The sequence below is a fragment of the Pseudochaenichthys georgianus genome, chromosome 24 (genome assembly GCF_902827115.2).
Source record: "Pseudochaenichthys georgianus chromosome 24, fPseGeo1.2, whole genome shotgun sequence".
Classification (NCBI taxonomy): domain Eukaryota; kingdom Metazoa; phylum Chordata; class Actinopteri; order Perciformes; family Channichthyidae; genus Pseudochaenichthys; species Pseudochaenichthys georgianus.
In genome coordinates this window covers 6,574,573-6,592,261 of record NC_047526.1, presented here as the reverse complement: position 1 = coordinate 6,592,261, position 17,689 = coordinate 6,574,573, and the positions used below count along the sequence as shown (strand labels likewise).

At 41.8% G+C, this 17,689-nt stretch overlaps 1 protein-coding gene and 1 long non-coding RNA gene across 3 annotated transcripts in view; one reads left to right on the top strand and one right to left on the bottom strand.

The window, feature by feature from the left end:
• The window catches only part of adgrf8 (adhesion G protein-coupled receptor F8), a 41,921-nt gene that overhangs the window by 1,763 nt on the left and 22,469 nt on the right, over nucleotides 1-17,689 (top strand). For both annotated transcript variants that reach the window (XM_034076697.2, XM_071201984.1), the window contains exon 5: nucleotides 17,265-17,435. In XM_034076697.2, coding sequence (XP_033932588.1) covers nucleotides 17,273-17,435 — 163 coding nt within the window. In that variant the 5' untranslated portion in view covers nucleotides 17,265-17,272. The remainder of the gene's footprint in view (nucleotides 1-17,264; nucleotides 17,436-17,689) is intronic.
• On the bottom strand, nucleotides 10,317-14,754 carry LOC139433100 (uncharacterized). Its single transcript, XR_011642664.1, has 3 exons — nucleotides 14,594-14,754; nucleotides 14,144-14,204; nucleotides 10,317-10,450 (listed from the first exon to the last, which is right to left on the bottom strand). It is a non-coding gene; the product is annotated as an uncharacterized lncRNA (long non-coding RNA).

Here is a 17,689-nt window from a genome sequence, read left to right as displayed (position 1 = left end):
ACCATCATCCAATAAACAGGATCGCTGTTGAGTGCAACGATGCCTTTCATAAGAGTCCACAACAAACTGTTTATGAGTTATTTGGGGGGCAGGGCAATTATATTGTTTCAGTCGTATCTGTCCGACAGAAGTTTTAATGTAAATCTTAATGAATTTACTTCCTCCTCTGCTCCTCTCCCATACGGGGTACCCCAAGGCTCCATTCTTGGGCCGATTTTATTTCCCCTGTACCTGCTCCCCTTGGGCGCTATCATAACACAATATGGTGTCGCAAATCTACATGCCCCTGAAAATAAATGACCCAAACCCTCAGCAACGCCTGTCAGACTGTCTGCAGGACATCAGAGCCTGGATGGCCTTGAACTTTTTAAAATTCAATGAAAAAAAGACAGAGGTGATAATATTTGGACCCAGTGGTGGCCCCAATGCCCCACCTGTGCTGGATTCTCTTGTCCCATATGTGAAACTCATTGTCACAAACCTGGATGTACGGATTTATCGCGATTTCAAACTAGACAAACAGATCAATTCTGTGGTAAAATCCAGCTTCTTTCAGCTAAGACTTTCAGCAAAGGTCAAGCCTTTCCTTTCTTTTGATGATACACAATAATACATTGTTTTATATCCACTCAACTGAATTACTGCAATGCTCTGTATATTGGAGTAACCAAGGCTTCCCTGTCACGCCTACAGCTGGTCCAGAATGCTGCTGCACGCCTCCTTACAAGGACAGGCAGGCGTGAACATATTACACCTGTACTCGCCTCGTTACCCTGGCTACCAGTCTGTTTTAGAATCCAATTTAAAATGATACTGTTCGCATACGGTTTAGCCCCACCGTACATGGCAGATCTTTTAAAACCATACACACCCACACGGTCACTGAGGTCTGCTGTCAGACTCCTGCTGGTAGTCCCAACATCGAGGTTAAAGCAGCGAGGAGACAGAGCCTTTGCTGTTGCACCTCCAACGTTATGGAACGAATTACCCCTCCAGGTTAGACTTGCCCCTCCAGGTTAGACTTGCTCCAACTCTGCCTGTTTTTAAATCTCGTTTAAAAAGCCACTTCTTTTCCCTGGCTTTTACAGACCAGATGACACTTGTGCTTTTACATTTGGGTTTTTACCTCACTAGTGTTTTGTATTGTTTTTACGTCATGTAGGAGAGTTTCTCAGTCGGTGGCTTCTGATCTGGTTTCATTGTCTCGTGTTTTACATTTGTTTCATGTCCTGTCTGTTTTTCATGTATTTATGCTATGTTTTTTATATAGTTGTTGATGTACAGCACTTTGTTCAACTCTGTTGTTTTTAAATGTGCTATAGAAATCAAATGGATTGGATTGGATTGGATATATTAAGGGGCAACAACAGTTTCTACAACACCATCAATGTCACCAACAACAATTACGTGCAGAAAAAACTATTTCTATATGACTCTACTATGTTGGTAGCTAAAGCCTTAGTTGACTTGTAAACACATCAGCAGTTGCTACACCAGGGGCCTGTACTACGAACCTGGTTCAACCTAACCTGGATATGTTTGAGTTAGCCGGTTGGTCTAATCCAAAACATACGCGCTCTCGCTAAACTGTACTACGACGCTGGTTATCAAGTGGATCGCTCAAGCCAGCCGTGTCCTATCTAGTTAGGTGCGCGTTCACATGAAAGGGGTGGTATTTGGAGCATTCGACCAATCACAAACATGGAGAAGCGCACTGACAGCGCAGCGTCATACTTCCTGAATGAAAAGTGAACTTTAATACTAGTCAAAAATGAAGAAGTTAAACTTTAAATATCCATGACTTAAACACTTGATCAGGATAAAAGCCACATAGCTGCACCTGCAAGGTGAATACAGCTGGAACAGAACAAGTGTTTGAATGCGTACATTAACAGGTTTATGATATCACTGCCCCGTCTAAGACACGATCTGACTTCAATTACATTTGTCTCGAGTGTTTCGTCAACTTATGTGTTGCTTAAAATAATACTTCTGCATACAGTATGTGACACTGTGAGTGTTGCACGGCCAGATACGGCTCAGCTGACTCAGATAAGGAAATATATGATACATTATGAAGTGATATGCCGCGGACTGTACTTAATGTACTCTGATCCGGTTACTTATGTTGTGGCAGATATTTAAGTAAGCTTTCTTAACGCTAATGTTATAATAGTCAGATTGCTCTGAAGATGGAGGTGATATTCTATTAATGTTCACGTTCACACAGTCGGTGATTTTTGCCGGCCGTCTTTCCTGCGACGGCAGTTTTTCTGTATTTCCTTTCTCCTGTAATATGACTTGATCGCTTTAAACTCCGCACACTGAGCTCTGATTGGTCAGCAGGCGGTGCTTTCACTGAGTTGAGCTCTTAGCCTGCAACCTAACCTGGTCCCGACCAGGTTAGCTGCTTAGCATATATTACCATGGAGATCTAGCCTGCTAAAAAGAGAACCAGCTTCGGATGACCGGAAAGCCGGAGTTTTCCCTGAATTTAGCCGGCTAAGCGAAAATCCTGCTTCACAGTATACCCCCCAGGTGTAAACACTACAACACAAACAATGACAACAACAAAAAGTAAATGCAACGAAATGATTGCTATCTGCCTTTACCATGTTGGCAGATATTTTCTTAGTTGACTTGTCAGATTCATTCTTCAGCTTAACAAAAATGATTGTAACATTTTGTTTTTAGTCTCAACAACAGTCACTACAACCGGGGTGAGTCCTCCAACACCCACAATGTCAGCAAAAACAAGTCAGTGCAAAATAACAATTGTTAGATTACTTTTCCGTGTTGTTGGTTATTGTCAAAATTGACTTGTCAAATGAATTCTTCATCTTAACAAACAATGGGTATTATATTGTTCTTTCAGACTGAACAACCATTGCTTCAATTGGTATAAACTCCACACAAGCTTATTTAAATTCAGCTGAGTTGAGTGTGTCAATGATGAAGATTGGTGAGATTATTAAGAATGTATATGCTCGAGATGAACAGTGACCGAGGACCTGTAGGGTTTGATCTGAATAACTCGAACAGTGTTCTAAGGAACTGCTTGAATTGCTGTTGACTTTTTCTCAATGCATTAGGCCATTATTCCTGTTTCGTAAGAAAAAATGGGTTTCAGGTTATATCAACAATGGGGGACATGTAGCTTGAGCATAGAGAACAGATGCAAAGGCTGAAAAGGTCAGCAATGAGTGGTAGTTGTCTAACTTTAAGAGAAGGTGCCTGTTTTTGCAAGCCTTTAGTCAACACGAACATGGGAATGGGAAGTAAAAGGACAGTATTGGCCAGTAACTCGTTTTTTTTTTGTATCATACATTTTTTATTGCAACATCTTCAATTTACAACACACAGTACAGAAGACAATTCAGGTTGCACAACATTTTGGATTAATTCAATCCCATCCCTCTATCCTACATCCCACCCACCTACCCACCCACTCCATAGCCCACCCCCCACCCACTCCATCGCCCAACCACCCCACCACCAACCACCGGGGCAACAACATCCCCTCAGGGATAGCATTCTTATTTGGTCAGGAGCTCCTTTAAATTATATATCAGATCTGTCCACATTAAAATTGTATCAGGTTTTGCATCGTTAATTCTCGCAGAGGACAGTTCAAGGTAAGAAATGTTCAAAAAACTCTGAAGCCAGTGAGAACTTGAAATATCGTGAGGAGGTTTCCAACGTTGGACTATAATCTTTTTAGCTGCAGATTTTGCGAGTTTTCCCCGTAAGGGAAAGGTGAGATTCATCATTTAGAAGATGTACAGCAGGTTCCATTGGTAATCTTTAACCCTATTAAATCTGTAAGGGTACTAATAACCTTCCCCCAAAAGTGTAATACTCATGGACACTCCCATACAACATGTAAGAAAGAGCCAATGGTTCCCTGGTCACAAAATGAACAATACAGGTCAGGTACCAATCCAATTCTCTATGACAACATTTCAGATGTATATACTGATGTTTTTTTGTTTTTTTAAGCACCCCTAACATTAGCCCAAATTGCATCCCAATCCAATTATTGTCCTAAAGTAGATATTTCCCTATCCCATGCTCTCATGCCTGATGTAGGCATATAGTTCAGGGAGTTAAGATTATTATAGATAAACAAAACTATTTGTTTGGGAGCACTCTGCACCCAACTCAGAATAGGATCTTTCAAATCTGACCCCCAGGGGACCCCATAGGCTTTATAGGCAGACCTTATTCTAAAGTAAAAGAAGAGAGAGTGTTGATCAATATTATATTGAGAGACCAGTTTTTGAAAGTCATGAATACAATTTTCCCCATTAATGTCCTGAAGAGTTTTAATACCTTTATCCTCCCAAGCTTTGTTGTTAAATGGTTTGCCCCCAGTCAATAGGTTATGATTGTTCCATAATGGAGATGACCTACACCACACACTCTTAAAGTTTAGGAATTTCCCTGCTGCTCTGAACACTTTAATCATGTAAGTTAAAATTGGACCGTACAGTAAATCACATTTTTTGGTAGATATACCTGAAAGGAGAAAGTCCCTTAATCTTATCGGCGCTATTAAGTCTTGTTCCATATTCTTCCAAGATGACATGTTATCCTCATCTACCCAATAGCTGAGAGATCTTAATATGAATGCCCAATGATATAGTTTAAAATGTGGGCATGCCAATCCCCCATCTGATTTTCTATACTGAAGAGCTGACCATTTTATACTGGGTCGTTTACCATTCCAGATATAGCATCGTAGTAAAGAATCTAGTTTTTGCCAGTATCCTGTTGGAGGTGATAGAGGGATCATTGAACTTACGAAATATATGCTGGGTAATATGTTCATTTTAACAACCGATAAACGGGCTGGGACTGATGCTGGAAGGTGTTTCCATCTTGTAATATCTTCTTCAAAACTAAAGAGTAATTTCTTTTAGCTAGAGATGATAAGGAAGTACTAACCTTAACGGCCCCTACACACGGCGGCGTGCGTTGCCGCTTCAACGCTTCTGCCCATTCACTTTGAATGGGGTGACGTCACGATTCGCCGAACTGCATTGTGGGAGCAAAGCGTAGCTTCTCTCGAGGTGCTCGCTGCAAAAGTAGAACAATGTTCTACTTTTGCCGCCTCGACGGAGGCGTCAGCCAATCAAATCCCTCGTATGTAAATCTGACAGTACAAGCACTAGCCAATCAAACCGCGTGCATGTTGGGAGAGCCAGACCGCAGTTATTTCCCATATGTCAACAAAAGGAGGAGAAAATTATCGTGGCGGTAGGGAATCACCCGGTACTCTATGACCAGTCCCTCTTTACATACAGGGATACAAACCGGAGGAGCCAGGCATGGGGGGAGGTGGCAGAGACAGTGGGTGAAACTGGTAGGGTTTCGCTTGTTTGGGGAGTTTATATCCAGTGTACTTCGTTTGAATGGACAGCTAGCAAGCATAGACAGTATATGTAGCCAGCATGGATGTAGCATGAATGCTTTGCTTTGTATGTCCGGGGCGGGACATTCATGTGGTTGGTTGTTGGTTGGGTTGCTCGCGTTGACTCCCCAAGCTCAAGACACGCCCACCGCCAAGCGGCAACGCACGCCGCCGTGTGTAGGGGCCGTAATACCTAAATAGAGGACCTAATTTGAAACATTGATTTGGGGTGGGAGGGACACTTCACTTTGGCCTATGTTAAGAAGCATCAGTGTTGATTTTGATAGGTTAATCTTGTATCCCGAAAGCTGCCCAAACTGCTCCACTACTTCCAAGACACAGGGGAGGGTTCGCTGAACATCTGCCATACAGACTAATGTATTGTCTGCATATAGTGATATAGAATGTGACGTTCCACCTATTGTGATGGGGGACATTTGAGGGAAATTCCTAATGAATTGTGCCAGTAGTTCGATGGATAAATGTTTGAATCATGTTAATAAATGTATCTCCAAATTTAAATTGTTTCAGAACCCTCCATAGATATGGCCATTCCACGCGATCAAACGCCTTTTCAGCATCTAAAAATAAAAGGCCACAGGCAGGTGGACTTGTATGTGTTGCGCCAAGAATGTGCAGGAGTCTGCGGATATTATCAGATGCGAGCCACCTTTTAATAAAGCCTGTTTGATCGGGGCTTATTAATTTCCCAACCACCGTCTCAAGTCTAATAGCTAAGACCTTGGAAAAAATGTTGAGGTCAGCATTTATCAGTGATATTGGGCGATAGTTAGAACATTCAAAGGGGTCCTGTCCAGGTTTGGGTATAACCGTAATCAGAGCCATATTTAAGAACATACCCTTATTGGTAGCATAATTAAGTGTTTCTAACCATACCGGTCCAATAATATCCCAAAATGTTAAATAGAGTTCCACAGGTATGCCATCTATACCCGGCGTACGGCCCTTATTTGTAGCTTTGACAGCTTTATATAGCTCCTCCAGCGTGATAGGTGACTCCAGTGTTTTGGTGTCATCTAATGATAATGTAGGGAGGCCTAACCCGCTAAAAATGTGGCGAAGTCTTCGTCAGAAGGAACTGAGCTACTTGAATACAGTTCTTTAAAGTAATTTTTAAATGTTTGATTTATCTCCTCTGTAGAAGATACTGTTCCGCGTTTATTACATCTGATTGCTGGTATTGTCACAGTCTGCTTTCTCACTCACCTATTTTCTGCATTAACATTCCTTAGTCACCTGGTAGTCACACCCTGTCTCTCTCTCACTCTGTTACACCCATCAGCTCCATTAGTATTTAGGCCCACTTCACTTTCACCTCAGTGCCAGATCGTACTTTGCAGCATGCCAGTCTTTCCCGCATTACCCTTCAGATTGCTCTCCCGGTTTCGACCCTGCCTGTCCCTGACCAGCCTGCCTCGCCTGCTCCCTGACCCGTTCTGTACCTGCGACTCCCGTCCTGCTTTCTCCTGAAACCCTCGCCTGTCCCCAACCAGCCCTTTGCCTACTAGCTGCCGTTGTGTCTCCTACCAGCCTATTATCTATCCTGGTTTCCTGTGTTCTGCATTTTGGTCCTCAGCTCGTTTGTGACAGGTATGGACCTTTTAGCCTCTTGTTGTTTTAAAGTTAATACCAAAAGGTGGCTTGGTCTGCTGCCTTCTGCATAATACTTGTGTTTGGTTATATGGATCATATGTTCTGTCCTGTGTCTTAATAGGTCGTTAAGTTCTGCTTGCTTTGTTTTGAGCTCACTTTCTATTGTTGTTGTGTATCTCTTTTTTAGGACTTTTTCCAACATATTACATTGTTCTTCTAGGTGAGAAATATTTTGCAGTCGGCTTTTATGTAGGTGGGAACTGAACCGTATAGCATTATTTTGTATAAAACCCTTGATGGTGGCCCAGACCACCGTCACATCTGTGACGCTATTCTTATTCAAGATTATAAATTCGGTCAGTTTTGATCTCAATTGCGATTTACATTTGTTGTTCTTTAAAAGGGTCGTGTTGAACCTCCATCTAGTAGCCCCATTTTTTAGATTTCCATAGTTAAAATTATCTAAAATTGGGTTGTGATCCAAGAGATGTCTGGGTAGGAACTCAATTGACTGTATTGAAGGCATCAGCCCAGAAGATACAAGAATGTAGTCTATTCGAGAGAAGGTTTTATGTCTCGTGGAAAAAAAGTCTCACAGATGGATTATGCACCCTCCACTAGGGGTGTAACGGTTCACAGAAGTCACGGTTCGGTTCATACCTCGGTTTGGGGGTCACGGTTCGGTACGGGTTCGGTACAACAAGGCAAAAAAAAGGCAAAAAAAAGTCCCAAACGCATAACTTTTTTTTTGCTGTTATTTATTTTGAACAGTAGTGCAAGTTTTGGTATGAAAATAAGGAACTCTAACATTTGGAATCATTAACTGAATTACACAGTTAAAAACAAAGCACAAACAGTAACACACACACTCAGATGGCCATATTATTTATAATGGCTGATGTCAAACAAAAAGGTTAAATAAGCTGAACAACTAAAAAGAATGTCTTGAAATTGTTAAAATAAATAATAAGAAAGTGTTTGAATCACAATCAATAAAAGGCAATACAGAACTGTATAACATCTCCTGATGTCAAAATATAAAATAAATACAATGATAAAACAAAATAAAATCTGTACCTTTAGGAGCAATGTCTAACATGTGTAATTAACTTGAGTGTGTGAGGCCATTATGCCTAAATAAAGCTTTCCTCTATTTTCAAGTTTTTCTTCAAAAGGATGAGTTTGTCTACGTTGTCAGTAGTGAGGGCAGATCTGGTGGCGGTAACTATGTCACCTGCCGTCGAGAAAACCCTCTCGCTGGGGACTGAGACTGACTCGGATGTGATTGAGCATGTTTGACGTGTTACCACTAGCATACCGCATCGCTGTCGAACAACGCCGAAACACCGTCCTCGTCCGATCCACAACTCGCACCCCATCATTGTTGTAGTCCACAGGGAACCCGAAATGTTCCCACACAGCTGATTTAAAAGAAGCAGGTGGGTCTTCTAGCTCCTGTGAGTTGTGTGAACTCGCTGTAGCTACTAACTTTTCTTCTTCATGTATTGCGGCTGGCTTTTAGGCGCAATACCGCCCCCTGGATTATATATAGTGTAATACTGCCCTGAGTGACAGACTTTTTTCCCACTCGTAAAAAAAGGCGTATTCGCCGTGTGACTGCATGTGCCGAACCGTGACGTCCGAACCGTGACGGTACGGGACGAATATGGATACCGTTACACCCCTACCCTCCACACATCAATTAAGTTTAAGTCTGTTATAAAGAGATTAAGTGCTTTGGAAGCAGATTCTTGAGAACTTGATAGAGTTGCAGCAGATTTGTCAAGGTTATTGTTTACAAAAGCATTCATGTCCGACCCAACATATAATTGGCAGTCATTTAACTTGTGACTGAGGGAAAAAAATCAGCTTCAAATACTGTCGGGGCATATATGCTAACAAAAGCCACTTTTTTATCTTGAATAGATGTGCAGCAATAGGCTAGACGTCCTTTATTGTCAGAGCCAATCCTTTCAATTGATACATTTATGTTACGCCTCATAAGTATCATAGCTCCTTTTGTGCGAGTGCCATCAGTTGATGCCACAATAGGGTTATAGAATCTGTTTTGAACCCTTGAAGTGTCATTAGGTTTAAGGTGTGTCTCCTGAAACATTGCAACATCTATCTTCTTTCTGCGTAAGAAATCTAAGATTTTTGAACGTTTCTACAGAGAGTTAAGTCCTCTTACATTAAATGATACAATATGCAAATGTTCCATTTTATCTGTATGTGTATTTATTCCCTGGACCTGTTGTGAGTTGGTGGTGGATCCCTGAGTTACAACCCTCCCCTTCCCCCCACCCAGCGCCATATAGATAGAAGAGTTACGACAACGGAAGTCCAAAAACGGTTATCGTCACGTGGTTCATGTAGACGAGGATCGTTCCCCGGAGGTTCATGGCGGGCAATGTGAATGCATTGATAACAGGAGATAGAACTACGATTTTTGGTAATTATTAGTGAATAAAGGTTTTGATTTGCAATATTTATACAACAAATCGATATGTGTATGTATTTACATCAATAGTTTTAAAAAATAAAATAGAATTTGCTAATATTAAGTGATAATATTAGGATTAGTGTGAACAACTAGTTTACATGTTACTAACAGTGCCTTGGTTAAAGAGCCTGTTGCTGTTTATTTATAGCTTTGAATTCTTTCAAACCAATATTATCTTCTTAAACTTGTATGGTAGTCAGGAGCATCACTTTCTAATGTTTATTGATACATTTAGAGGGAGGGGATCTAAAGTAATGCTTTAAAATGCAGATTAGATTAATTTCTACCACTTTCTTAAATTCATGGTAGTTTCAGTAATCCCATGGTAACTGAGGACACAAGTTATCTAAATGACTAATGTCATCTTTATGGCTTTCAGAAAGGACAGGAGACCGACAGGTGACTATCAAAGGACTAGCAGCAGCAGCATATGATGATGATGATGTTAAATGTGTTGTTTTAGGAACATCCATTGCAAATACATGGAATTCAATAAACATTGAATAGCATATCATGCAGTTTGTCGGTGCCTTTTCCTCCGTGTTGTCCTGGTGTGCTGTGCTGCCTCCTAGTCGCCACCATGGTTTGCTGTGCTGCCTGGGGATGCTCAAATCGCTCAGAGAAAGGAGTACGAATGTACGGCTTCCCCACTGACACAGAGCGGAGGAAAAAATGGCTGGCTCAAGTCAGCAGGAGCAATTTCACGACCAACAGCAACAAAATATGTGATTTATATACAAACACTGCATTTGCACTTTTTCACAAAACGAAAACCACACCATTGGGAAAGCTTAATGTTTTGTTTAATACAAAAAAACAGGGAAAGGCTTGAAAAACACTGAGAGTTGAGACTCAGGGTGCAGGGTGAGGGTCTCAGTGCAGGTATTCAGGCTCCATTGAATCCCCCTCTGGTTCTTGTGCTGAAAGAGGGAGTAACAGACAGGAGAAAGGGTTATACACACAGCACACCTATTGGATGGGAAATGCCTTGGGGAGATAAGGTGTTTACTTATATCAGGGCTCTCACGTTTTGAACAGAGTTCAGAGTGAGATTTTGGCAGAGGCGGGGCTTTGGGTGGGGACGGTGGTCTTATCTGATAAATGACACATAAATTCATACAAATAAAAACATATTTATTTCATTCTTAGTGAAGGTGTGTGTGTGTGTGTGTGTGTGTGTGTGTGTGTGTGTGTGTGTGTGTGTGTGTGTGTGTGTGTGTGTGTGTGTGTGTGTGTGTGTGTGTGTGTGTGTGTGTGTGTGTGTGTGTGTGTGTGTGTGTGTGTGTGTGTGTGTGTGTGTGTGTGTGTGTGTGTGTGTGTGTGTGTGTGTGTGTGTGTGTGTGTGTGTGTGTGTGTGTGTGTGTGTGTGTGTGTGTGTGTGTGTGTGTGTGTGTGTGTGTGTGTGTGTGTGTGTGTGTGTGTGTGTGTGTGTGTTGGTGGCAACCCTCTCTGTGTCGGCATTAGAGTGAGGGAGCACTAGAACAAGTTGAGCTATTTTAGTGAGCCTCCCAAACTGGCTCAAACCGGTCACCTTTAAAGGAATGGTATGCTCATGACACTCATTTTTAAATAATTATCATCCGATAAAACAGACCAGTCTCTGCCAGTCTCTTTTTTTTTTTTTTTTTTAATCCGATGACATTATCAGTGATTTTAAACTGATTATATACCGAAATAACATCAACACTGTGGGCGCCGCCATTTCCCGGACGTGACGTAAACCATGCGTTTGGTTTTCGAAGACACGTTGATCTCCATGTTATTTACTGTAGTTTCTCTCTTCAAATATGCCTCACTGTATCGCGAAATATTGCCACAATTCTGATAGGAACAATCCACGGAATGCTCGGTTCCATCTGTTGCCAAAAGGTAAGCGTAAGAAGTACATTCGGAGGCAGTGGCTAGCGAAATGTGGCCGGCCCGAACCGAAAGATTCACAGGCTCATGTATGCAGCGCACATTTCAAATTTCCGGACGACTACTCTGAGAGTATGATAAAACATAACATGGGATTTATGGAACAACCATTACTTAATGGAGATGCAGTACCATCGGTCTTTCTGGTGTCATCACCGACCAGGACACCAGTTCGGCCAGTTGAGAAATCGCCCTCTGCAAGTGTGAAGCGACGGAGGAGCAGAAGTAGTGCTCGGAGTAAGAATAAGGTATGTTATAGCGCATTTCCATTGCAGCGGCTAGCCCCGTTTTAACGACCTTTAGCGTCCAGGCCAGTTTTTGGTGGCCTTTCCATATAGCGTAGTACCGGCTAGTGTGTATTTTACCCCAGGGACAACGAAGCTGAGTATGCTAAACTAGAGAGGGAATCGCTAGCAAGGGTGGTACTACATGCATACATATAGTATCTTATATCATCTTCCCATTATACACACATGCATTTCCAAACATCTGGACTACCTATGTTGCAAATGTATTATCTTTTCAATTTACACACGGCATCTATTGCACGTCTGTCCGTCCTGGGAGAGGGATCCCTCCTCTGTTGCTCTCCCTGAGGTTTCTCCCATGTTCCCTTTAAACTGGGGGTTTTCTTCGGAAGTTTTTCCTTGTACGATGTGAGGGTCTTAGGACAGAGGGTGTCGTATTGTCATACTGATATGTATGGCTGAATTCCCCCATCCAATCTCTTCACATTGGTCAAAACTTGTTCCTCTGCTGACGAGTCCGAACTGAAATACTCCGTGTGTTGACAAAGTGAACGCATGGATGACGTCACGACCATCACGTGACTACTGAAAATGGCAAACATGGCGGCGGCCAGACGGAATATACAGGTCTTGATAAAAAAGAGCTATAAAATCATTATTTACCGGGGAATATCGCTGATTTCTTCAGGGTATGGTTTAAACATAACGTTTCACTAAATACTGAAGTTTTGATTAATTATCTAATGAGTGGACCATTCCTTTAAAAAAAAAGGAACCAAGAGACTCTATTACTCAAATGCTTTGCTTTTGATTTCAATTGATTATGTGTATGTCATGTGGTGCCAAATATTTCTTACCTTGCACTTGATTGAGGACATACTCCCCCAAAACTCCTCAACATTAAAGGTAGTGGGATCTTGGGGCATGGGGATATCCATCAGCTGATATTCCAGGAACTCCTCACACACCTTGTCCTGTTCCTCCGGCCCATGTTAAGTAGTTCCTGAAATCTAAAAAGAGCACCATGTGTAAAGAACTGATTAATGTATTCAATGAAAGTATTGAAATCCTGGAAAATGTTGAAACCCTTACCTGTCTATTAGTGCTGGGGGGGAAACGATTATTTCGAAAACGATTAATCGGGCGAGTATTTGATCGATTAGTCGACTAATCTAACGATTATTTTTCTGTTGTTCAATTCATAAAAAACGTAATGTAAAAAAAGTAATGTACATTTTTTTTTTCCACGATACTGTGTCTCAGGGGATCTTAATATTTAACAAACTATTAATGTGTTATACCAGATTAACGGAAATAATCTCAGCTAATTGACGATACAAACCATGTTTACCAAAACAAAACACAAGTCTCATAAGAAGCATCTAAATGACCCATGAGCGAAAAATGCTAACGGGCATTGGCACAGAACTCAAGATAAAAGTACCCTTATTACTTATCGTAGCTGCATATATAAAATATCCGATTAAAGCTGAGACTCCACAGATTATGTAGGTATATAGTATCATCACTGAGTGATCCGGACTCGCGACAGGGGAAGCAAATACAGTCATCACAACACGTACCTTTACAGAGCTTCTAGGGAGATCGTCTCACCACCGTAGCTGTCAATCTGATCAAAAGACGTGTTCAATGGCATTAAAATGAGAAAAAACGCGGCTGAATCGGTTAATCCATAGGTTTTTAACGTCTATGTATAAAAAAATGATTGAATTTATAATCCATAATTCCATTTTTATGTAAAAATCGGAGAGCAAATGCTAGCTGCTAATGGTAGCCACCACAGCTAGCTGCCGCTTTAAATGTTCCAACATAGCCGTTGTGCTTGTGTGATATGCCAACTCCATTTGGCAAAGACTGCAAATGACAATATCTTTGCGTTTTGGACTAACTTTAAAATATTCCCATGCTTTTGAAGACCTAGGGCGAGATGTTTTCGTTTGAGGGCTTCGTGCGCAATCCTGTGAGGAGGAGGTGGTAGCCGTTTCAGTCTCCATTGTGTTTGAAGTGCGATTGCGAACTGCTTGTTGCTTTGTTTACACACCCACGTGTGTGTAGCGACGCGTCGACGCGGAAATATGTCGTCGACGATATTTTGAAGTCGACGCGTCGACGCTACAGCACTACTATCTATAAAGTATAGGGCAGAATGTCTAAATCCTACCCGGATACAGCCATGTTATTTTCTAATTGGCTGTTCGATAGCTTACATTCTTTTGATTGGTTGATGCGTGGCTACAGTGATTCTGTACTAGTTTGTTTACAAAATTGCGGCGCAACTTGGTGGGCGGTACCCTGGAAAGAAATCTCTGCGTGAGAAATACAAGGTGTGGCGTGTGAGCGTGTGAATGGAGTGGAATGCGTGTGTCTCACGCCAAATGCGTGAGACTTGAGAGCCCTGCTTATATAAAACAGTAGTATTAAACGTACCTTGTGTTTTCACTCTCACTTAAGTCCCTCTCCCTTTGCCATCAATCCAGAATCAGCTGAGCTGCAATATTATACAGACAGGTAATAATCAACAGAATCACAAGGACACAATATGGCTCTGCTAAAAACACTCACTCTTACACGCACCAAAGTTATCTTTATCTAATATTTAACTCCCTCCACCCCCGCATACAATCCCGTTTAGAAGCCCCTCTTCTCTAATTCAACATGTTGGACGAAATGACATTAAGAGAACGGAATTTACAATTAAAAGGCTGTTTAACGTGTGTTGCTAACTTGCCTCGGTATGCTAGCTTAATCTGTTATCTGTAAACGTTCCCTAAATCTACTAATTTAGGGATAATCCACTGACATCCTTTAATACACATGTTCATTTGAATCAGATGTACTGATAATATCCGCAATATAAATCTTTAAACTTCTTCTTACCTTTAAAAGTCAGTCACGAACGGTGTATTATGCTGCAACTCCACAGCTCTGCCAGCCTTGGCGCTAACTTCCGGGGAACGATTGAGAGGCTCCACGATCCGCCATTGCTGTAAAAAAGTGGTCCATTGGAGTGAACGGAGATGTCGTAACTCTTCTATTAAATGGCTCTGCCCCCACCCATTCGATCCTCTTCTTGGTAACATCTGTGAGCGTCACTCAGCTACGTCTAACACTGAACACTGATTGTTCCCCCCCCCCTTGCATAAAGATAAAGCATAGCAGATCTCACAAACAGTAAAACTGAGGAATAGAAAACCCCTTTCAAACCGATCAACCTGTATCACTACAACCATCCCCCTCTCGTTCTCATGAAATAGTATAGCCCATATACAGACCGTTGCCTGCCAATGACGTCATATCACGTGCCCATGAATGTAAACAGTGGAGGCATGAAAACGTTTTCAAAACACGCCTCCAGCTTCCCAAGCCTATTCCGTTATAATGTACATTATGTATGCCGCATATCACTCGAATTTAAAGTATATAGTATGGGCGGAATATTACCTTAACACCATATAAACATGGCAATTAAACAATAACATTAGAACTCTTATCTGCAATAATTTGAAAATAAACTGGCCCCTATTTCAACATATTCAAGTATCGAGGCTTAACGAACATATAACGAACCAATATAAAATAAGCATAGAACATCACCTACATAGCGTCTACCTGCCAATAGGTGCCAGACTTTCTCTGTCCTTATTGCAGATCCATCTCCTTCGTTGGCACAGGTAGCGTATTCAATGTCCAGGATCTTCTCGCATGTCCACCGTTGATTTAAGGGCTTCTCTCGCCTCTTCTGCTGAGTTAAATGACATCCTTGTGCCCTTGTTGTTCACTTTCAGAATTGCCGGGTATATGATGAACGAGTCGATCCCCTTCTGTCGAAGTTTAGTGTGGATCTCCTTGTATTCCTGTCGCTCCTGTGTCGTACCGGGGCTGTAATCGGCGAAGAACAACAGCTGTGTCCCGTCTTGGAGAGTCGGTCTAGCTTTCCTCGCGCCTTCCAGAATGGCCTGTCTGTCGGTATAGCGTAGTAGTTTGAGAACCATGGTCCGCGATCTTGAGGTGTTGTTGGAGAAAATACGATGTGCCCTATCGATTTCCAGTGGATTATTGTTGGGGCTCTTGATTGAAGGTATCCAGATAGGCAGCATATTTTGAAGGTAACCCCTGGGATCATCGCCCTCAACACCTGTTGGTAAGTTGACAATCCTTACATTGTTCATTCTGGACCTGTCCTCCAATTCATTGAGCTTCCTTCGCATCTTTGTCACCTCCATGATACACGTGCTAGTTTCCTTCTCATTCTTGCGCACGGCAACCTGAATGCTATCAATCTTATTGAAAACCGTGTCAAACTGTTTTGCGTGACCATCAGCTTGTTCTTTTAATGACCGGAGGATGTTGCCCTTTTCGACCAAGTGCTTCTCTATAGGATTGAGAGCCTTCTCAATCGCACCCTTTAGCATGTCTGCTACTGTTCCCTGCAGAGTTTCCATCTCATCCACGATAGCTTGCTTGATTAGCATAGCTATATCGGTGGGGGAATCGCTAGCTTGCTGTTGTCTGTTAGATTCTTGTTTTTTAGTCGGAGTCTTTTCCTTCTTTGCTGGAGACATTTCTTTTCTCAAATGTGTGTTATTACTGTCTATGAGTTGCAATAAATATGAAAAAGGGGGGATTTTGTTCAGCGCTCAGTATCTTGCTGCCATCAACCTCATGCCTCACCGGAAGTCCCAGTGACTAGTTTAATGGTTGGACTGGTATGGGATGGAGATCCGATTCTGGGACTTGTCTGATATTCTGTAAAGAGAAACAATACAATGAATCAGTTAATGATGTGGTGGTAACCAGAAATGTGGGATGCCCAAAGAATGAACTGGTGTTGAGCTGAGATTCAAGTAAGTCTGCGCGTGAGCTGCATGATGTCTAAAGAACAAGATATATATATTTTAAGAATCTACATGAAGGATCAATGTATGTTTTCTGTGTGGACGAGTATGGATTTCCTAGACCAGCAAAGAACAACAGCTATAAAGATGGCTTCTAGCACATGGAGCAAAGATAAAGACAAGCGGGCCTGTGAGCGAGATCAATATCCTCAGGTTTGGTGATAAAGAGCTTGTAGAAGAAGGAGATGCAATTCCAAGACAACAAATCTTGCCAAGACGCTTTTCCATCTTGCATGCATCTTCCAGAACAACTCTATTGTAGAGTTAGGGAGGGCTGCAGCTTTATGCAGGTCGGACAGGAAGGATTTTGCTTGAGGAATGGAAAATGGCATAATTGATGTAACCAAGGAGGGCTACTAGCTTGCATTTGCTGCAACTGTCAGCCAGCAGATAGTTTGACAGAATCAAAGTCTGAGGTAAGGATAGTGGAGTGACAAAAAGACTGTGATAATACTTGAGTGCATGATTCAAGTCTGTCGTCGAGTAATTAGAGACAAACGGTGCTCAGATGTGTTGGTAGTGTTCACAGGTGATCATTGCTGTTTTTAAGGCTTGGCCCTGCTCTTGAAACTAAATGTACTAATGATCTACTTGACTTGTTAAGGTGTGTATTCTTCAGCTTAACCAACATAATTATGAAATGGTCTTTTCAGACTCAACAATGGCTGCTACAACAGTTGTGACCACTACAACAACCACACGGTCTCCAACAACCACAAAGTATCCAACAACCACACGGTCTCCAACAACCACAAAGTATCCAACAACCACAAAGTATCCAACAACCACAATGTCTCCAACAACCACAAGGTCTCCAACAACAGGTACGGGAAATATACAAATGTTTACATTACTCTTCTACGTTAGCAGCTGTTCTCAGCAATAGAACATTATCACAAGTTACAATGGTCTTTTTATGCGTGCATTAAGTGTTTATGTTAGAGTGACACACTTTTAGATCAATATGTACCAACAATGTATTGCAAGTTTTAACATGCTTCTGGTTGCTACACATCCAAACACTACAACATCCAAAACAATACCAACATCTGTAGTGGTTACCAGTTGTTTTTTTAAT